General features: G+C 58.8%; 1 protein-coding gene across 2 annotated transcripts; it reads left to right on the top strand.

Annotated features, from left to right (window-relative positions):
* The first annotated feature begins 357 nt into the window (after window positions 1–357).
* On the top strand, window positions 358–15181 carry LOC123833443 (sodium-dependent phosphate transport protein 3-like). 2 transcript variants are annotated; one of them, XM_045861625.1, is made up of 12 exons: window positions 358–451; window positions 4618–4728; window positions 5891–6102; window positions 7665–7898; window positions 7982–8069; window positions 10024–10110; window positions 11421–11539; window positions 11627–11788; window positions 12234–12366; window positions 12474–12621; window positions 13249–13339; window positions 14473–15181. In XM_045861625.1, exons 2-12 carry the CDS (start codon window positions 4701–4703, stop codon window positions 14605–14607), a joined length of 1437 nt encoding a protein of 478 aa, XP_045717581.1. In that variant the 5' UTR covers window positions 358–451; window positions 4618–4700; the 3' UTR covers window positions 14608–15181. The 2 variants fall into 2 exon arrangements, with proteins under 2 accessions (XP_045717581.1, XP_045717582.1); XM_045861626.1 differs by lacking the exon at window positions 7665–7898.
* Window positions 15182–21875: the final 6694 nt, after the last annotated feature.

The following is a 21875-nucleotide window of genomic DNA, read 5'->3' as shown; positions in this document are numbered from 1 at the left end:
GGGACTTCTCACTGCGGGGAGACCTGCTTCCACTCAGCTTGTACAATTTGTTTGATTTGCCCCATGGCCCCGTGAGCCCAGCGATATAACCCCTCCGTACGGACGGACGGAGGAACCGGGCCACAAGGCATGCAGGAAGCGAAAGGGCCTCGCCAAGCCCAGCTCCTCCTCCCAGGAAGGTCTCCGGGACCTGCTGGCCATGTGCGCCGTTGAAAGCAGAAGATCGTGGAGTCGCCCTCTGAGATGCACATTCTGGCAGCGAGAACTTGAACATGAAGTTAAACATTAAACAGCAAAGCCAGACTCGGCTCCCAGACCCGCTGCCACTTGCCTGCCACGTGGTCTTGTTTGTCCCCTGCAGGACGCAGGACGGTCCGCAAGGGGAGAAGGGACAGAAACCACTTCCAGGCGGCCTGAGAGCGAGGGCTCGGAGCCAGGTTTCATGGTGCAGGTACGTGGTGCTCTTCTCTCCGGGTCGGAGGACGACTGCACACTAATCTGAGGCCCGTCAGAGGGAGGGAGGGGTTGAGGCGAAGTCAGGGAGTGAGCCTGGACAGCAGCCTGAGGACCCCCGTCTGGGCATGGCCTCTGGCTCCAGGATGAACTTTCTAAAAAAGGTCATCGATTCGATCAAGACCCTCAAACAGGGCTGGGGGCCAGCAGTGCCAGGGGCGCTGTGGGCGATGGTGGCTGATGCGAGGCTTCCGAGTGGTCACTTGGTGCCGTGCCACGTGGGGCGGGCTGTGGCTGTGGATTTGGGATTGGGGACAGGGACTGTGACGAGTGCGTCTTCAGATTGCTCTATAGATTTGGAATTGCCTCTCGAGAAAAGGGGGATATGGACAAAGCCGTGTGTGAGAGCCGAGGCAAGAGCATGTGGTGCTTGTGGAGACCAGCTGCTCAGGGAGCCGACCGGAGGCATCCAGAGGACGAGGGTCAGGCGTGATGGGAAGGAAGCCGGGAGAACTCGGGGAGGGCGCCCACTGGCCCGGAAGACGGGCCTGCAGCGGTCACCAGAGGAGGGGTGTGTGGCATGCCGGCCGTCTCCTGAGGAGCTGAGCTGGGCGTCCCCCACGGGCAGTGCCGGGTTGTGCCTTAACTTTGGTGTAGCCCTGCCTTCTGGGAGTGCCCACGGTGGGGGCTGAGGACACTTTGTTCCGTGATTAAATTCATAAATGATTTCATAGGTGGCATAAGCAATCCACTGGAATAACCAATATTATTTCGGAGCCACCGATCTCGCGAAAGGCAGGCGGTGTCACTAACACGGACAGCATTCCGTCTTCCCACGTCCTCTGGTGTCTGAGTCGTGTGCGCCCCTTCCTCCTCCGTTGCGTGCGTTCTAGTCCACAGGAACCCATTTTGAAAAGTTTAAAACCAATTTCACAACCAAAAGCATTTTTATTGGACCCGGTATTTGCCGTAAGCCTCTGCTTCGCAATCCGAGAGAAGTCCAAGTGCCGACACTGTGCCTGCCCGCTGCCACCGCGGCTGCTGCTGGCAGCCACATCTCACAACGCGTGAGATTGCACCGGGAGGAGGCCCGTCTCGTGCCCCCCCTTCCCTCCCAGCAGTCCTGGGGAGGGGCACTACCCCACTTTTCCTGTACGCGAGTGCTCTGGTCACCTCTGTCCCCGTTCCCAGAACGGCGGGGGCAGGGCCCCGGCTGCCCTTCGACATGCAGATCCGCGCTCTTTCAACCACGTTGACATTCACCCTGAGTACACGGGGACACTCCTGACGGGGGTGACGCAAGATGGGCTGACTATTGCCGGGAATCTGAGGGCAGCGGAAGACGGTTATAGAAAAATAGCAAGTTCAGGACTAAGAAGAATGAGAAAAAACTAATCTTTTGTTTATACACAAACCATTGTCTAGATTATTAATTTTATATCAAATGAAACTCTACACTGCATCAGAATTATTAATTTTAAAAAAATAAAAAATTTATTATTTTATTTTATTTAAAAAATAAAGAATTTTCCTCTAACTCAATCCCCCCCCCTCCACTTTCTCTCTGTCTACTCACAGCCGTGGCTGTGGGGTTCTCTGCCCTGCCAGCGTCACTGCTGAGCGGGCGGAGCCAAGACTGTCTGTCTGTGTGCCCATCGGTTCCGCCGGCACTCAGACCCCACGAGTTCAGGCTTCTCTGATTACCCTGGAAGGATATCCTGGAAAGAGAAGTTTCCACTAGTGCCTCGCAGAAAGACCCTGGTTCAGAGCGGACTGGGATGTCCGCCCGCTCTCCGTGTGCGTCTCACGCGAGGGAGGCGGGAATTAACCAGCAAGACTGGCTGTGCAGACAGAATCCAGAGAAGCCCCTGAAACCATGAAAGCCAAGGCGGCGGGGGTGGCCGCAGATGGGCGGGGAAAGGCAGCGGCGGTGATGGCCTGTGGCACGATTTCACTAAGAAGAAAAGCTTTCAAGAAAGAGTAGTTGTTTTGATTTTTAAGTATTCAAGAAGCTCAATCTGAAAGTATTTCCATCAGGAAACTTCCTTCTGTGCTAAAACAATTTAAAATCCCATCGATTCCTACTTAGAATACCTCAAAAAGAAGCTACCCTACCTAGTGGGCTTGAAACGTGCTTGCGCTGCAAGTGCGCGCGGAGGGGGCCTCGGCTCAACAGAGGAAGCTGGCCCGGCCCCGGGAGGCGTGCGCGGGCTCAGCCCGCGCTGCGGCTCGGTCGCACGGCCCTCCCGCAGTGGGGTGAGCGGCCGGCCGGCCGGCGGAGGATGGCCGAGCGTCTCCAGCGGCGGAGTTCCGTGTGCGGGGACGTTTCACCGAAGCTGGTGGGAAAGCTTCGTTCCTGCAGCTGCAGGCGCGGTGAGAGAGCCGCCGCCTTCCGCCGCGGCTGCGATGTGACACAACGAGCGAAGTGAGGGAGGCCCGGCTCCGGGGAGGCCGGGCGGCCGGCCCGGTTGCTCGGCTGGGATCCGAGCGCGCAGCGCTGGACTCACGGGCGGTCTCCACGGCCCGCGGACTGAGCGCCTTCCAGGCAGGGCCCACGCCAAGCTTCCTGCTGCTGGCCTTGTCTCGAGTTTGGGTTCACGGTAGTCAAAGTAGGAAACTCCAAAACTTAGGTGGGGAGATCGTACTCCCAGAATTCTCGAGGCACGTGATAAGCAGAAAACCCTGGTGACCGTGATAATGAGGCCCAATTACTGCTCTTTCTTAGACGCTCAGCTCCTTCTGAATGCCAGGTGAGTCGCTACTGAGTGTCAGAAAATCACTTGGTCAGTACAGAAAATCATGAAGAATGGCGTGACCACCACGTGAGTCTGTGTCTCTGGGGACGTCCAGGCGTCAGCCCAGGTGCGGCGCCTGCGTGGTCCACAAGAGCGGTCATTTCCATGTACTACTGAGCATGTTATTTTAATACAGTCCCTGATAACCATCTATGAAAATGGGCTCACCGAACCCTTACTGTGTCTCTAACGTTGTGTGGCAATAAGTAAGGCTGCAAAGAGTGTTTGGGGGCAAAATTCTTCATCTGTATCTTTCCTTATGCTTCTTCTCCTGAAGGCCACAGTTGGGAACGCCCCTGTGGATGAGGGTGGGTCGTACCAAACGTATGTGCAGAGAGGATGCCCGGGAGGCTGTGGACGAGGCAGCGAACGCCGGCCGGGTGCTGGCAGACTCGCAGATCCTTCAGTTCGGGAGCGGCTGCAAAACCGACAACATTCTTAGGGTGACGATGGTTCCTAAAGTCAGTATGGGTGTCCCCAGAGACAGTGTGGCTGACGCACAGACACCACCAGTTCTGTCCCTGTCGGGGCCACGAGTTCTCTTCACCTGTCCGAATAGCTGGATTCACTCGTGGTTGTAGTAGAAGGCCCCACTGAGTTCGATTCCACAGGTGATTTGAAAATCCTTTCAGACCAGCCCTGGCTGGTGCGGCTCAGTGGACTGAGCACCAGATTGTGAAGCAAAGGGCCACCGGTTCCATTCCCAGTCAGGGCACAGGCCTGGGTTGCGGGCCAGGTCCCCAGTGTGGGGCACATGAAAGGCAACCACACATTGATGTTTCTCTTCCTCCCTTCCCCTCTGTCTAAAAATAAATAAATAAAATATTTAAAAAAAAGAAAGTTATTTCAGTCTAACCAAGTGTCCCGATCGTGCGCAGCAGAGACGAGAGTGAACATTTCAAGACTTTAAGGTAATACCTCCAAGCGTTACAGGCGTCGCCCTTCACGTTCAAAGACGACACCATGGGACACTGTCCTGATGGGACGGAGGGGACAGAAATGCGCTCGGGTGGAAGCAAGGGCCGCTCTGGACTCGCCCCTCGGCTCCTGCACGTCACCTAACCTCCCTGTCTTCTGACCTGGCCTCCCCTGCGCGGGTTCTCTGGGTCTGCCCTGTTCCCATTTCAGCTCCACTCAGAACCGGGGAGGACACGGGTGGGTAGAGCACCTGAATGACACCGCTGGGACTTTCCGCCAAAGTTTCTCACGCAAACCCACGAAACCCCTTGAGCATTGCGGTGCCCCATGTGCTGCGGAGCATGAACCACAGAGCTGGCTGCCATCCAGGTGTTCACTGACCCGTGAGAAGGCGACACTAACACGAAAAAGTGACTCGTGTGCCGTGTTTGGGTTGTTTCTCTCCCCGTAGATCAAAGCCTGTCGTGGCAGAAGAGATTCGGGGCCGAGGTGGCCTCTGCCTTAAAGTGCGGTGACACTTCCCAGAGGAGGCACATGGACGAGAAGCCGTCCCCCAGGAAAGGTACTCGAGGCGGAGTGGTCACTGTCCCTGTGTCCCGTGCGTGTCCTCGCCCTCCTCTCCTCCTCTCCCTGTGGCATGGGACCAGCTCCCCCCTTCCTCCTGCCACCTGCCGCAGCTCCCTCCTCAGGGGACCCGCTGAGTTGTCATCCGAAACCGAGCCAAACGACCACTAAACCCCAGGACGTGAGGAAGGGGATGACCCCCAGGCTGGGCAGGAGGCCCCGCTAGCTCGTGGGCCCTGCCCCCCCCCCCCGCCCCCGCTTGGGAAGCTCCATTCATAAGGAAATAATTCTTTTGCAGGCAACCAATCCCATCCCTCAGCCCACTGGCTGCTAAAAGGGATTTCTTTCATTATAGTTTCATCCGATTCCTCACAGGTTCTCTCATTTCTCTTTAGTCCAAGTTCGCCAAATATGCAATGCAATATATATAGATGATATATGTGTGTGTGTGTGTATACACACACAAACACACACGATATATAGACTCCATCAGTCACATGGGAACACTTCCGTAGTGGCCCCTTGTTCCACTTCATGGGGACCGCAGAAAAAAACGTTACTCTCGTGACACAGTGCATACGCCTCCAGCACCGCATCACCAGCAAACTCCGTAAAGATGGTTTTCCCCATTCATTCTGGAAAGAGCTGAACACAAACGAAGGCAGGTCCACGTGGCCAACACACTGGCGTTAGCGGAAGTGCTCAGTTACGCCCCGCCCTCGGACATTTTAAAAGAAGGTCCTGGGTGTTTGGCTAGCTGCACCCCAAGGCAGCTGTGGGGTGCAAACGCCCAGGGTCTCTGGCGAGTGGATGTGCGTGCGGCTGGGACCACCGGCCAGCCGGCCGGCCGCCGGGAGGAGTGTTCTGCGACCGGCTCTGCCACCTGCACTCCTGTGTCACAGCAGAGTGGCATAAACGCCTTCATTTAGGTGTTTCTGTGTTTATTGTCCTCTTCCCATTGTTGCTTTACCCGATGACCAGACCCCAGATTCACTGTCTTGAAGCTAAGTAGACGGTGACAGAGGAGGGTGGCGGTCTAAGACCTCGGTGGGGGGAGGGGAGGGGCGGACTGAGTGTTTTCAGTGGGAGGGGCGAGCTCCGCCAGCCCCGACCGCCTCCTCCCTGCCCTCCTCCCCGACCGCCCTCCGGCCCTTCCGCAGGCCCGCCGCCCTGCTCCCTGCGCTGCGGCCTGGCCGTGGTCATGCACCTGACCAACCTCGCCATGATCACACAGCGGGTGAGCCTGAGCATCGCCGTCATCGCCATGGTCAACGGCACCGAGCAGCCGGCCGTGGCCAACGCCTCCAAGGACGGGGCTCGTGCAGACGCGCTCCAGGACCCCGGCAGGCCCCTGCAGGAGCTCGGCGCTGGGGTGAGCCCGCGGGAGGGAGAACGGCCGTGGGGGCGGGCGTGGGGGGGGGGACTCAGATCGCGATTCTGTGGAGGGAGGAGCGTGAATGTCCCGGGACACGCTTGTCCAAACCGAAATTGTTTTTTTTGAGCCATGGCTGAGCTCTATGATAAAAATAATCTTTCATGGAGGTTCTTATACTTACAAGATGGAGGAATGTAGGGAAAAAATGGGAAAACTTCTAAGAAACAGATTGCTGGGCGTCTTCCGTGAAAAAACAGGCCCGTCTCAGCGCGTCCTTCCGCCCGACCCTGTGCCGGCCGCGGCTCCTTCTCTCGTCCGCCCGTTCCACCGCCTGAGCCGTGCACGCCGCGGGGTCGGCCCGCAGCTCTGCCCACCGATCTGTCCGGTGACAAACGGAGATACTCCCCACTTGCCCCTCAGTTAAAGGAGCCGGTTTTGCCAGTTATTTCAAATGTTTTTCAGCATTACTTTCTATACGTATACACATATACACACATATACACACACGGTTCTTTGAGCTCTCCTCTGCACCAGCGGCAACATCTCACCATACCCGGAGTTCATGAGTCGGCCCCAGCTTCTTCACCACTGCCTCCCCCTCCCTCCTCCCGCGCACTCCCTGCGCCCCTGCTCCAGAATCCGGGGCGCCTGCCCGGTGCCCGGACGTGCTGTGCTCCTCGGAGTCTGGGCCACTCCTCAGCACAGTCCCCTCGGCCAGGGCCAGGGCCAGGGGCGCGGGAAACCCGCCCAGAGCAGCTCGGAGCCCCGTCCTCCGCTTCCGATCCTCTGGCGCCACGCCGAACGCTCCGAGCCCGCTTTCCTGTGCTCTCCAGCGGGAGCGGATCTTCCCCTTTCACTTCACACAGATCGCGGGCATCGTTCGGGGGACGGTTCAAGTACTGCCCGCTCCTCCGCGTCCCTGTGCCGCCGAAATGCCTCCTCGACCGGGAACTCCGACCTGCGTCACAGAGCTGGCATTCTCTCTCTTAAGTGGATGAAATACCGTATTTCACACTTTCTGGCTCTCCACTTCGAATTTATACCACGCATTTTCTTACCGAGCGGGCCACCACAGACTCTTTACCAGGTCACACTGGAAGCAGAATGTGACCTTGTTAGTACGAAGTACGCTGAGAAGTAGACCGCCCCCCCAAACCCGATGTGAGGGACCGAATCTCACGAGAGCTCGGGACGCTGCGTGTCCCTCGTTCTCTGAAACGACAGCCGCCACGTCGCCGTTCACCGGCAGCAAACACGGGAAGCTCCTCCACAGACGCACCGTCTCTCCCCGTCTGCTGTCCGTTTACATCTCCCTGCCATCCGCTGGCATAACCATTTCTTTGTCTCTTTCTCCTCCTCGTCCTCTGGTTTTCCGTCCTTGGAAAGGAGCCAATTCGGGGTATAACTGGTTATTTGGAAAAGGTGGAATGTTTAAGTTGGGTATAAAACAGCGAAAATCCAAACGTGCTGTTTCACGGTAGGGTCCCAGCAAACCCGAGCAGCTCTGGCCGCGAAGTTTTCCTCCTCAGCAAAGGTTTCTCCTTTTCACCCCTCCCCAGAGCTCGGTGTACGCATGGAGCCCCGAGACCCAGGGCATTATCTTCAGCTCCATCAACTACGGGATAATCCTGACCCTGGTCCCGAGCGGGTACCTGGCGGGGATATTCGGGGCGAAGCGGATGCTGGGTGCCGGCTTGCTCATCTCCTCCCTCCTCACCCTCTTCACGCCGTGGGCCGCCGACCTCGGAGTGCCCTTGCTGGTCGTGGTGCGGGCCGTCCAGGGCATGGCCCAGGTACCCAGGCACTTTCTCCCGGGAACAGATACAGATTCCTGCATCCTACTCGCGGCCACAGGCCTTTGTGATTTTCATTTCAGGGAATGGCGTGGACGGGTCAGTTTACCATTTGGGCAAAATGGGCCCCCCCACTGGAACGCAGCAGGCTCACCAGCATCGCGGGCTCAGGTAGGCGTCCCTCCGCGGGTCGCAGCTGTGTCACGACTTCACCCTCCCATGTCATCCGTGCGGTGCATGGGATGCTTTGGGGGCATGGGATGCTTTGGGGGCATGGGATGCTTTGGGGGAGACGGAAAATTCAACATGCACGAGGTTACCTAGCGGATAAGAAAGGTCCATCTGAGCTGGGCCGTCCCGGGGGCTCAGCACGGAGGGGCCCTCATGAGCTGCGAAAGCACTGTGTGGGGGGGGGGGGCGGGGGTGTAGAACTTTAGGCAATTGCCCAAGTGGGGGAAGACTGAGTACACAGTACAAACACCACTTTAACAACGACGCACGAGGGAGAATTAAGACTACTGAATTCAGAGCGGGAAGGAGAGAAAGGCTGCAAGGTAGAATTTAAATACCTGTGGGGATCTGAGCCCTGTGGTGTTGTGAGCAAGTCCTTCTCGCAACCCTCGGATGTCAGTTCCATCTCTTTCATTTATAGCCGGTGGCGGGGGGGGGGGGGTTGGGGCTGAGCGCAGAGAGTAAGGGAGGAGCCAGCAGGTCGTAGGACCGAGACCTGGAGTGCCTGCAGTGGCCACGCCCCAGCCCCCACCACACAGCACGCCCTCAGAGGTCACCATGCTGGACACAGTGCGCGGCCTCACTCAGAAGGCGACAGCTTCATCCCTGCTGTGCGCCCCCTGGCAGCTCTGAGGGTGTGCACTTGAAGACCAGACCGAGGTTCCTTCAAGCCTCTCCCTCCGGGCCCAGCACTCGTGCACCTGCAGACTTTGCCTCCAAGGCGACCGACCCCCCCACTGCAGCGGTCACACCCCCTCAGCCTCAGCCCACAGACCTCCCAGGGCTCCCCAGCACCAGCTGCGTCTCCTCCCACCTTCTCTTCCCAGCAAAGCCACGCGCGCTCCCCAGAGCACAGGTGGCCGTGTTTGCTCTCCTGCTGGGGAATGTTCTTTGCGTTCCTCCGTGGGGGGCAGAGACGGAGGCCCTCCTGGGGCCTGGATGCAAAGCCTCCCCACTGTGAGCTGCCAGGGCCCGCCCCGCCCCGCCCCTCTGTGCACCAGCCCAGGGCCCCCTGCACTCAGCTTCCCTGGGGCTCTGCTCAGTTTCCTGCGGGCCCCCCCGCCCCCAGCTTCTTTTCCCTAAAGCCTCACGTGTAAACAATTCCCAAGTTTATCAGGGCTTCTAATTGCTCCTCGTGGATGCTTTCAGAGAGCATTGTAGTTTCATTGCATTTATATTCTCCATCCTTCCTCTCTTCCAGCTGGGACCCATTGGCAGGGCCGTGAAATCCGTTCAGTGGGTCAAAACCAGTACTTAGAAATGAAAGTGAAGGTAGCAGAGCAGAGCAGAGCAGAGCAGGCCTGTATTGCACAAGGGAGGCCAAGTGCCGAGTCTGGGAACTTGTTGGAGGGTGTGTGCTGTGTTCACGTGAGCATTGTGTCACTGTGCAAAGGGCATTGCTTACTGTGGGTCTGTGTAACTCACAGTCAGACTCCAGGATCTTCCTCGTGACAGTGAATTGTGTTCGTGCTTCTCTCTCCGACTGGACTGACCACTCCCTGGGCTGACCACTCCCTGGGAGCAAGGGCTGGAACTGAATCTCTGCAGCCTTTGCTTTTCTGTCCCCGACCTCCCGCCCTTCCAGCGTGTCCCCCGCACCTGCCAGGGGGTGACTCTGGTTACGAGGAAACAGGCAGGCCGTGGGTGCGGTCAGGTCGGGGCTAAGGAGCCGCCATTGCGGTTATTGTTAGGGGGTTGTTATTATTATTATTATTATTACTATTTCTAATTCCTTCACTTGACTTCACTGGGGAGATCCGAGCGGCCAGACCCTCGTCACCCAGTAACTGCAGGTCTGCACCGCACCCTCGGGACGCCGTCCGGGGAGGGAGGGGGGCCGCTCGGTCTCAGCCTCTGCTGTGCCCCTAAGCGCTTCTCTCCCTCGTCCCCGCAGGGGCAGCGTGCGGGTCCTTCATCATCCTCTGTGTGGGCGGGCTCATCTCACAGGCCTTGGGCTGGCCTTGCATCTTCTACATCTTCGGTGAGTCGCTCCCCACCCACCCATGCATCCATGTCCCAGGTGTTCAGCCGCACCCCTCCCTGCAGCACAGCAGGGGCCGCTGTGGCATGGAAGAGGACGAGGAACGTGAGGGCTGGGAGCTTCTTACTCTAGTCTGGGCGGTGACTGCGCATCACCGGCTTCGGAGAAACCGAGAGGACGTCTCCGTGAAGTCTCCCCCACCGTCGGCCACGCCAGGCCTCCTCCTGCACGTGGCCCAGCTCCAGGGCCGGGGACTGACTCCGCTGCCAGAGCGTCCTCACGTTTCAGGACGCGCATTGCTGCCAGACGCCCGAGGCCTGTTCTCTGGCCTGTTTGTGAACCTCCTCCACGTGTGTGCGCACCTTCCTGCGGGGACCCCGGGCCCGGCAGACCCGTCGTCCTGCCCTCGGCTCCTGTCCTCGGCACTGCTCACGACGTGTGTTCTCTGGGCGGTGCTGGTGTCGGTGGTCTACGCCCCCTTCTCCGTCGCCACCAGACTGTGAAGTGCCCCCACCGCGGAGTCCACTCTGTGACACGCTGCACCCCGTAGCTCCTGACTCACAGCCTCATAAACAGAGGGATGCGTGAGCCTGTCGTTAGAGGGCACTTACAGAACGTGAGTCCCCAGCCTTCTCACACAGAGACAAACCTCAGCAACAACACCAGTGTCTGTCCTGTCGTGACGACCAGCTGGTGTCCTTCAACACGAGCTTCCTCACTAACGGTGCTGACCCAGGCCACGTGGGTGCACGGACACAAATCGAGTCTGGAAACCGTCGAGGAGCGCTTCTTCCGGAAACCCGCAGCGGGGTGCTGCCTGGCGAGCGCACGGTCTTTCACAGCGGGCCGGAGGTTTCTCCTCGCCGTGCAGATTTTATTCAGGTTGCTGCGTGGACGTACCATGCCACTGTCCCTCAGTCCTGACCGGTCAGGTCGTCCAAAACGAGACGATAAGGTGCGAGTGAGAATCTGCTGCTGGCGGCACGCAGCGCTGTCAGCACCGAGTCTCGGGAGGGATGAGTCTGCGAGGCAACGGGGCACTCGTTCAGCCCCTGCTGTGGCCCGAGGGCTGGACGCTGACCCCCGGCAGTCTCTGTTGGCGGGGGGGGGGTGCCTGGGGAGCTTTGGTTAAAAGGACATTTGCAGAAGAACTGAAATAAAGAAGAATCGAAATAAAGAAGTGGGAACTTGAGGTTCTCGGGATGGAATGACCATGAATCGGGTGTGTCTGGGGGGAGGTGTCCACTTCAGAGGGAACCCCCCCGACCTCACAAACCTACCTGCAGACTAACGGGGTCCCGGCCCCCCAGGCGGCATCGGCTGTGCGTGCTGTCTCCTGTGGTTCACGGTGATTTACGACGACCCCGTGCGTCACCCGTGCATAAGCGTCAGGGAAAAGGATCACATCGTGTCCTCGCTGGCGCAGCAGGTACGGCGTCCCCCTCTCCCGGGGGCCACACAGAGGCTGCAGGGCGGCACGTCCTGACGCCCACGCTGACCGGCTGCTTCCTTCCAGCCCACGTCCCGCCGACGCTCTGTCCCCATAAGGGCCATGGTCCGCTGCCTGCCGCTGTGGGCCATCTTCACGGGGTTCTTCAGCCACTTCTGGCTGTGCACCATCATCATCACGTACCTGCCGACCTACACCCACTCCGTGCTCCACGTCGACGTCAGAGAGGTGAGTGCCCTTCGGACACGGGTGCGACGGCCGTGGCCGTGGGGGAGGTGCCTCCACGCTTCCCGGGCCCTTCCGGCCGGGCCCGCACCGTTCGCCCTCACGGCGGCCTCGGAGAAGGCACTGTAAAGAAAGGCCCGTGTGCACGGGTGCGGCAGCAGGACGGACGGAGGTGAGAGCCGCCCTGGACCCTGGACGGCACGGCCGCTCGGGGAGACAGCCGCCGCAGAGAGGGGTCCTGACCGCCACGCTGCTGCCGCGCTGGAGGCTCGGTCCTCGGGGTCTCGCGGGAACCGGCACTGCTGTCCCTGGAGGCAGCGTCAGGGCCCCGCCCGAGGCCTGACGCTCGGTCCCTCCCCGCACACGACTCGCTCTGTCGGTGGCCGGCCCCGGTGACGTCCGGGCTCCCCGCTCCCCAGTGCTCACCGGATGGCTGTCTTCCCTCCAGAGCGGCGTCCTGTCCTCCCTGCCCTTTGTGGCCGCCTCGACGTGCACGATTCTGGGGGGTCAGCTGGCCGATTTCCTCCTGTCCAGGAATGTCCTCAGGCTGGTCACCGTGCGAAAGCTCTTCTCGTCCCTGGGTGAGGGCCGGCGCACGGGCTGGGGGCGACCCGCCAATCCATCCCCTTTCCCCCGCGTGGTCCGAGCGGGCCCAGCGCGGGTTCTGACTCCGGCCCCGCCTGCCCAGGGTTGCTCCTCCCGTCGCTCTGCGCCGTGGCCCTGCCCTTCGTGGCCTCCAGCTTCGTGACCACCGTCATCCTGCTGATACTGATCCCTGGGACCAGCAACCTGTGTGACGCGGGGTTCATCGTCAACAGCTTAGACGTCGCCCCCAGGTACGACCCTGGCCCGCCACCTCCCCTGCTCCAGGCTGCTCCGAGGGGTCAGGCCTCGGTTTTCCTCCTGTGACCCCTCCAGCAAACGGCGGCAGAACGGTGACAACTACGTAGAAACGTCAGCGTGAGGCCTTGCCCTGAGGGGTTTGGAGGCCGAGAGCTTCCCCGGCAGAGACGGGCCGGCTGCTCTGGGAAAGGCTCCCACACACCCACCCGCCCGCCACGAGCCAGACCCTACAGGGCGGTGGGGGGTGGGGCGTGGGGGGCTTCTCCCGTGGGCGCACACCCAGGCCTCACAGCCGCGCGGGGCGGGCCCTCCCCGTGCGACGTGGGGCGAGGGCTGGGGCGCAGGCGCGCAGGGGACAGGCCCACCACCACACAAAGACGGGGCCAGGGTAGGGCACCCCACCCCCACCCCCGGCCGCCGACTCGGTGCCAGGACAGGGCGGGGCGGCACGCGGACGGTGCCCGGGGTGTCCTAGGTGCCTGAGACACAGATTGGGGAGCACGACTGCGCCGTGAGCGCCGAGCCGCAGCCACGCCGGGCCGCCGAAAAGCCGTTCTGAGAAACGCCGGCCGCGCGGACGGCGGCGCCCTGTAAGGCCGCCCCCGACGTCCTCTCCGCAGGTACGCCAGCCTCCTCATGGGCGTCTCGCGGGGATTCGGGCTCGTCGCGGGGATCATCTCCTCCACCACCACCGGCTTCCTCATCAGCCAGGTGGGACCGCCTACTGGCTGCCAGCCGCAGCAGGCGCCGTTTCGGGTGCAGGAGCCCGCGGCGGGGCCTCTGCTCTCGGGGACTGGGGTCCGAGGGGACAAGCGAGCGCAGACCGCCACGCACAGCTCCACCCGGAGCACACGCCGGGCAGGCCGCCGGGCGCAGGCTCCTGGGGAAAGGGAGGGCGCAGTCTCTACAGGCAATGACGTCAGGCTGATGGAAAGGAGCTGCGCGGGGGCGGGGGCGGGGGCGGGGGGGCGCGAAAACAGCAGGGATGGCTCTTTCTGGAGGCACAGAGGCATGGAGAGGTTCTTAGCTACGCCCAGAGCGAAGGACGCGTTTCAGGGTAGAGAGGAAGTCGGGGCGGGGGGGGGGGGGAGACGAGGAGACGAGGAAGAGAGACCCCCTCGGCGTCTCAGAATGGGAGCAGGCGTCCGAGGCCCATTCAACGAGCAGTGGTCGCGGTGGACAGAGCAGGCGCGTGGCCACGACGCTGGCGCCGCGTGACGTGGGGGCTTCTGGGGAAAGTGAAAAGGCGGGACCGGGCTGGGATGGGAGGACAGAGTCCACTGACAAAGTCAGTTTCATTTTGTTGTCACATTTTTATGTGACCTGCTTTCTGGGTCGATTGTCGACACAGCTGCTACCAGTGCCTGTGACGGCGGCAACGAACTCGCCCTCCAGGCCACGGGCAGCCGGCCACTCGCGTCCTGCGGGGACGGCCACCCGAGGTGTCTACGATTGGGCCGAGGGCCCCAAACAAAACAACACAGACCCCCCTGGAAGGACAAGATCTTAATGATGCCGAGATCTTAATGATGCATTTCAGACATAATTCTGAATAAACAGTAGGCTATCTTCATGAATGTGGAGGTCCAAAATCCAGAGAAAACGTCAGGGCGGGTTCATCTATTTTGGCTTAAAGAAAAGTCCGTCCCCACCCAGCACCCAGGGCTCATTTGGGAGCCATTTTGCTTCCAAGGCTCACCGAACCTGCTCTGGTTGCTTGAGACCCTGGGGGGGCCACCGCAGCCGGCCCCTCCGTTGTCTGAGGCCAGCGCCGCCCCGCGCCAAACTGCTGGGGCCCGTGGGGGAGGCACTGCCGACGCTGACGACCCCGCCTCCCGCCCCAGGACTCGGTGTCCGGCTGGAGGCACGTCTTCTTCCTGTCGGCCGCCGTCAACGTGCTCGGCCTGCTGTTCTACCTGGCGTTCGCGCAGGCGGAGATCCAGGACTGGGCCCGAGACAGGAGACTCACCCGCCTCTGAGGACCCGAGCGGCGGCGGGCGGATGCGGAGCCGGCCGGCCACGTTTCCCCGTTTCTTCACTCGTCTTCCTTCCTTCCTTCCTCGCTTCTCCGCCGTGGACTCAGCGGCTCCTGGCTCCTGACCCAGCTGCGTGTTAGGTTTCCCGGGCGGTCTCCCAGACACACTGAGGGGTGGGACCCCCAGGGGTCCCGAGTGCTTGGTCTTGGGGGGCCCCCGGGCACCACTGGTTTTCCAACAGTCCCCGGAGTGTCTAACGCTCAGCCAGGGCCGACGACGGTGGCCGGACAAGCCTGAAGCATCAGTGCCTGCTTGTTGCCCCTGACTTCTCCTCCTGGGAAAGTTCTGGGCAAAAAGAGTTCTGCTGAAACTAATCCGATGAGCACTGTCGCGGGGTGATCAGGGACACGCAAAGATCAGCTGGGACCAGCAACCCTGTGACACAGAGCTCCGCAGAGGACGGAATTTGAAATCTGTAATCCACAGAATTAACATTTTGGTTGTTTTTGTATACTGTGAAACTTGGATGTTTATTTATATGGTTAAATTCTATTAAAGCTCACGTGCTAAGATTAAACAGACGATTTTCACATTATTTAGACGAGGAGACTCCCACCAGGCCGCACAGGCATTTACGTGTCCTAGCGAAGTTCCAGGAGGTTGGCCGCGGGAGAACACCGGAGGGGAGGACCTGGCTGGGGTTCCCTAGAGGTCGGGAGCGCGGGGGCAGACCGGGAAGCTCGCGCCGTGGGAGGGAGGTGTGTGGGGACAGCAGGCGGGTGGGCGCCTCCCGAAGCGGGTGCCGGGGGAGGCGGGCGGCAGAGGTGTGGGCCGCCCACCGGCGTGGTGCCCTGACGTGGGGGAGCAGAGCGCCGAAGGCCCGTGTGACAAGGCGGGGGAAGGCCTGCCCCACGCCAGAGGGGGTTCCTTTCCGGGGCAGAAAAAGGTCGGTGGAACTTCCTGTTCTCCCGGGATTTGCGAAGAGGCACCCTGAACCCGGCAGGCAGGAATGCTGGCTCCTGGCGGTCCCCACACCCCGGGGGATCCGGTTCTGCTGCTCGCCACACGACAAGTCCGGTCCGGTCCAGCCACGGGGCGGACCTGGGCTCGCCGAGCACGCGGAGGGCAGAGGCCCGTTGGCCCGATGACCGACGCTCTCCTCCCCGGGCCTGCGCTTCCCTCCCTCCCCCTCTGAGGATGTGGTTTCCGGCAGGAGATTTGGCGCCGAACTGTCACTGCTGCTGGCTCAGCACGTCCTGGGTCACGGCCCTGCTGCCCCCTGGGGAGGGTTTCCCAGCATCGGCCACCCTCCTCCTCCTCCTCCTCCTCCTCACACTTCCATCTCACATTGTTGCCGTTTCTCCCCCTGGCCCTTCCTGCTGGCCTCCCGGGAGCCCCTTCTGTCCCCAGACTTGTAATCCTCCCTTGCCATCATCCACTCACTGCCCTGGAGACCTGCAGCCTCAACTGCTCAAACCCCCGACCCCTCCCAGAGTCACCACATGCACCCCCACCCAGCCCCAGTTCCCAAGCCGGTGGTCTCCCCCATCCCTTCTGCGGGCACAAACACCCCCCACCCATCCCCACCCCAGGGAGCCTTTAAAAACAGGCCCGGGCAGAGCCAGTTGCCCCCCACGGTCCCGGCCCCCACGCGTGAAGCCCTGCACCCCCCCTGCCGCCCGGAACCCCGCCCCCGGGCGGTGCTGAAGAGCCGGCACAAATGCGTGTGCGGGGGCGGTACCGTGAACCATGAGTAACGAATACTTCAAGTTTCCCTGTGCTCTCAAAGTTTTGTGATGGAGGACAAATAATGCATCTTGAAGTACTTGCCTTAAGTTTTATCTGCACTGTGATTTCCCAACAAATAAAATGCGGGGTTAGAAAAAGAACCAACAAGGAAATGAACACATATGATTGAAACTGTCTGGTGCGTTAGGATGAGGGCTAGTGGGCAGTTTTTCCCGTTTCTCAAGTTCACTTGAAATAGCAATAAAAAAAAAAAACGTACAGTAGTGTATTTTAGAGATGTAGCATGCGGTCCTTTTTGTTAAGGAGAAAAAATATTTTAAAAGTGTCTCTGGAGGGATGAGAGGAAACATTAATCCGGGTTCTCGCGAGAGGGACGAGAGACGAACGTAAATAAATGTGTCTCTCAGAAGAGAGCCTCACCCCACCTCTGGCCACCGAGGGCGCCCTCAGATACATCCCCAGGTGCTATGCGCTCACCTGTGCACTTCCAAAGTGGGAGGGCCAACGGCCCGCCGAGAGTGACCGTCGCAAGGCCACAAAGCCTGTCCCCCGTCTGCGGGTGAAAGAACATAAGAAGTCACAGAGACAAACTAAGTAACAACAAACTCTAAAAACCAGGCACTTGTGCATAAGAAGTGAACAGATGCCAACTAACTAGTAATTAGGGGAAAAGCCCTCACACGGGAGGGAAGTAGCAGGTGGGAATTGCTGGATTCGCGGTGGAAAGCCTGGCTGAGACGGTCCAGGGCTCTCGGCCGCTCCAGCCCACCGGGGCGGTACAGTGCGTGCACACGCATGCTCCCCTCCCCTCCTGCGGGGAAGGCTTACAATCCGTCTCATCAATAACAACGCTGTTCACGTGACTCACTCCAGCCAATGCATTCTGAGCCACCAGGACAAGTGCCATTTTTAGCCAGAAACTTTCCGATGTTGTGTCTTTGTCCTCTGCCATCAGACTGGCCGTGTCCTAGACTGAAGCTGATCCACCTTCCTGGGCCCCAGGTGAAGATGACATGGCCCAGAGCAGCTGACCGTGGGACATGCAGCATGAAGCAGGTTGCTGCAAGCCATTGAGATTGAGGGGCTATTTGTTACTGCAGGATAACCTAGCCCATACTGACTGATACAAGAATTAGTAGCAGGGGTCAAGTGAGACCGGAAGGCAAGCACACCCCCTGCCCTGAAATGTGTAGTGCTCACTTTAGGACTGGTCGTGAGGCAAAGAAAAAACATTTTGGAGGCTGGAAGGATGTATATTAGTGCAACGTTTGGTATAACTTTTGCTTAATGCAATTTGGAGAGCAGAAAATATACCTAATGAGTTTCTTGCTTCAGGTCAAGTGGTTGGAATATTGAATGTCAGTGTCTTTGTTAGCTGCACAGAACTGAATGCATGGGGCAGGTAACCGGAGACCCGCCACTTTGCTCAGCAACGAACGGACAAAAATAACAGAGTCTCCAGGTGCATGGGGTCAGGGAACCGTTGGCCGATTTCAGAATGTCTGGACTTACAGGTTTAGAAGAAGAAACTTCGGGATAGAAAAATAATTTAAGAAATAAAAACTATTAAAACTCATTCTTGTGACAAGAGGTGTTAATAATAACAACTGTCATGATGGCAGGTGGCTTTATTTTGTTGCCTGATTTACCCTTGTCCCTTTCTTCGACGTCCACATAAGTGAGTCGACGAAGTAAAAGCCGCTTGTTCCGAGTCCCAGGTGGTCGGTGAAGGAGTCTGGACCCTCGGCCCCGTGTACGCAGGTACGCAGCCCGTGCTGGTCGGAGGACGCGACGCCGTCCTGCTCGCCGACGGTACGAAAGCCTTCCTCCAACACAAACACCGGCTCACCTGAGGCCCCATCTGGGGTCACATGACGCCTCAGCCCACGGGACCCCTACTTGTCTCCAACATCTTCGCCTCAAAGTCCTACTTGCCACAACTGCTCTTTCTCCTTTTCCACGGCTGCTCCCCGCCACAGTGTGAGATTTTGCAGGTGTAGCCAGGCTCTCCAGGGAGAGCGGTTGCTGAAGTCGGAGGCACTGAAACTGGGAATTAACGAGGACAAGTCTTGTCTGAGGAGAAACGGCGAGGAGGGGTGCTCGCCGTGTGGCCACTGCGCACAGAACGGAGTGCGTGCGGCAGGGAACCGGACACCCGCCACTTTGCTCGGCAACGAACGGACGAAAATGACAGAAGGCAAAATGAGAGAGGTGGTTTCCAGTCTGAGCTTGATCGCCAGGCTGACCCCATTTGTCACAGAGACGGTGACACCAAGCAGGAGCCTGACTTGAACTTGGGGAAGGAAGGGTTTGCCAGAACCAGGCTGAGGACCGGAGGATCTGAGTGGAAACCATAGCACAGTGTGTGGGCCCGGGGCTCAGCGGGGGGGACGGCCGCCGAGCTCCAGAAAACGACCCTGACACTCAGGCAAGTCTCCCGTTTCAGGACTTAGATTCATCCGACCACGTGACCGCTCCATACCCGCCCCCAAATCACCTGAGTCACTGCGGGACGCCGCCGTGAGGTTTGGGGCAGAGTGCGCACCCGCTGGTGGCAAGGAGGAACAGCAGGCTGTCTGCGGTCCCGTGAGTGTGTGCCCTGCAGCGGGAGAGGCCTCCCGCAGTCGGAGCCCAGCGCCCGGCTGAGCGGTCTGGTGGCTCACTCACAGCCCGAGGACGGCACTGTGGGGATGACGTCACCAAGGGGGAACGGGCGCTCGGTCTCCTCCAGTAGCTCCCGCCACCAGAACACTGCCATTGAAAAGGCAGCCCTCTCCCAAAGGAAAACATCTACATTCTTAAAGAAGGTGGATATTACAGTCTAACTCAAGGAAATATTTTGACCTACATTCCAGTGTTTAAAAATTAATTGCACATGAAGCAAAGTTCGATTTTGTGTCCTTACAGACGCATCTTGAATCTATTTCTACCAAGTACAATGCAAGAACAAACCATCCAAGAGATTTTAAAGGGAAGTTAAAAAGTAAATTGGGAGACCACGTCACGTGATCTGACTTGCATGGTAATTCAGGGTTAGGAATATTTCATGTGACATTTGACTTGCGAAGTGGTTGATTATTTATCACAGGGTCCAGAGTCCTTCAAAAAGGACTCCGGGAGAAGTCTTTAACCCCGAGAGGCGGCACTTACACGCCCTCCCCCTGCGTAATGATGTCTTCGTCAGCCAGACTGCAGGCCCCAAAGTGCCGGTGGAACACGCCTGTCCTTCCTTTCTCTTCCCATCTGAGCGAAGTGTCATCCAGGGCGCCTGAAGGAGGTGTGGGAGTGGCGGGCCATCCACGCTTGGCAGGCAGAGGCTCTGAACCCCACCCCCCACCCGACTCCTCCCAATTCTCGATTCCGGGGCAGGAGCCTGCCAAGCTCCGCCCTCCAGGTTCGGCTCCTGGAGGTGTAAGGATCCAACCCCAAGCCGAACCGGGCTCTCCGCAGCAGGGGCTGAAAACCTGGAGCAGTGGGAGCTGAAGCCGGAGAGCCCGACAGAACCGGATCTCGTTTTGCCCGGAACGGAGTCTGATGCCCGCGCTCGCAGGGGGAGAGTGTGGCTGCGGGCGGGCGGCGGACCGGGCGCGGGGTCGAGGCCTGGCCTCCGCACGTGGGACACGCAGAGCCGCGCTGCCGCTGCGAAAGCGGGAGGGTGTTTCCAACACTGGAAAACCAGCCCACGCAGAGACACCGTGCGTGGCCCCCACGGTGTCCGCGTGGGGGCTCCAAACTCACGATGTCTATTTTCCAAACAGGGTTAGAGTGGTCCACACGGCATGGCGGCATGGACAAGGGGAGAGCCAAAAAAACCAGGAAAACCAGGAATGTCTTTACGAAAAAACTGTGTATTTATTCTTACGTGTTTGAACCGCAGTCACCTTCCAAGTATCTCCGTCTGATGCAATACACCCACCAAGACGTTTTATCCACTGCTCAAAAGTTTTTGAACTCAGTCATGTTGACGCCTTTTAGCACTTCTGCTGGTTTTTGTTTTGCCTCTTCCCCATCAGGAAAACATTTCCCTTTGGGGAGTTTTTTTCATCTAGGGAAACAAACGAAAGCTCCTCAGGGGTGAGATGGAGTGGGTAGGGAGGGTGGGGCACCGGGGCCCTGCGGTCTTGGGTCCAAAACTGCTGGACACTCGCCATGGGGTGGGCAGGGGTGCTGGGCAACCACCCATCACGAAATGGCCAAACATGTTGAAAGAGTTTTCCAAAAAAAAAAAATTCACTGAAGCCAAATGCAGCCTCTCACAACAACACCAGCTAGTCCACTGATACAGATGGGTTTCCGGAACACTCGCCCGGCAGGGGAAGCCTAGACTACAAGGGGCCTGCCCTGCAGAAGATAATTCCGGGTTTTTGGGGTCCCCCCTCATATGCAAATTTACAAATAACCCAGAGCATTATTTTATATAGTTTGTGAACACGCCTGTACAGTAAACATAGAAAAGCAGGGAGAAATCTCACTAAATTTATGTGAGATGTTTTAGTCGTCATTTCTGTGAGAGAGAAAAGGACAAAAGACCAGGGGAAGCTGGAGAACGAAGTTCAAGTTCGCCTGCAACAGCATAGTTCATGAATTTCAAAGGTGGACAAGTTAACAAAATTTCAAAAGGAAAAATACACACAGAAAAAAACCACACTAGTACTAAACTGCCGTATTTGATTATAATATTCTCCCTTTTTTAAATAACCTTTTCAAAGAACTAAAGTCAGTCAAGATACCTCAAAACACAGCAAAAGCCACACACAGATATCTAAAATGGAAAACCGAAAATTAATGAAGGGAAACCTCATTGCAGATGAAGTCCAGCGACCAGAGGGGGCCCCCCCACCACCACCACACCCACGGGGGCGGGTGCAGAGGGGGTTAAAATGGTCCATCACCCAGCTGGACAGGCAGAGGCACCTCCCACGCAACAGCCCCTCCTCCGGGCCCTGCAGGAGGAGGGGCCTTCCCTCCTCACCCAGCCACTCAGCTGTGAGAAACCATGACCCTGAGCTCCGCTCTCTTCCAGGGGCCTTTCCTGCAAAACCCCTTCCCCCTCCACCATGCCCCTCCCCCTCACCTCCCCACCCGGCTGCTGGCCAACTTCCTCCTTTTTCTCCGTAAAGTAACGTTCCTCACCTTTGCTTGTTGGACTTACCTGTAGTTTTTGCTATCGCATGCTTGTCCCGAATTGCAATTCACAGCTATTCCCAAAAATCTCGGTGTGCTGGTAAAACTACGGGCTCTCGTGTCGCCTAGGACAACAGGCCGCACCTGAGGAGAACGCCCCATAGCTCCCATTAGCAGAGAAGTGGGTGCAGCTGCAGAGGGGGGTTGACTTCACGTTCCCAAGGCACACAGTTCTGGGCATTTCCCCCCAGGTCAATGGTTCAAAGATTCGAGCTAGTGAGGAGCAATGAAGCCCAGGGCGGCAGAGAATTCCCGAGGTCTGCCGCCTCTGAGGGTCCTTTCTGGGCAGCAGCTGACCCAGGTCCCGCGTTTTCTCGCGTTGGCGGAAAATAACGTGT

The sequence above is a fragment of the Phyllostomus hastatus genome, unplaced genomic scaffold, assembly GCF_019186645.2.
Source record: "Phyllostomus hastatus isolate PE091 unplaced genomic scaffold, TTU_PhHast_1.1 phas_scaffold_216, whole genome shotgun sequence".
Classification (NCBI taxonomy): Eukaryota; Metazoa; Chordata; class Mammalia; order Chiroptera; family Phyllostomidae; genus Phyllostomus; species Phyllostomus hastatus.
This window is presented reverse-complemented; position numbering and strand designations above follow the sequence as displayed.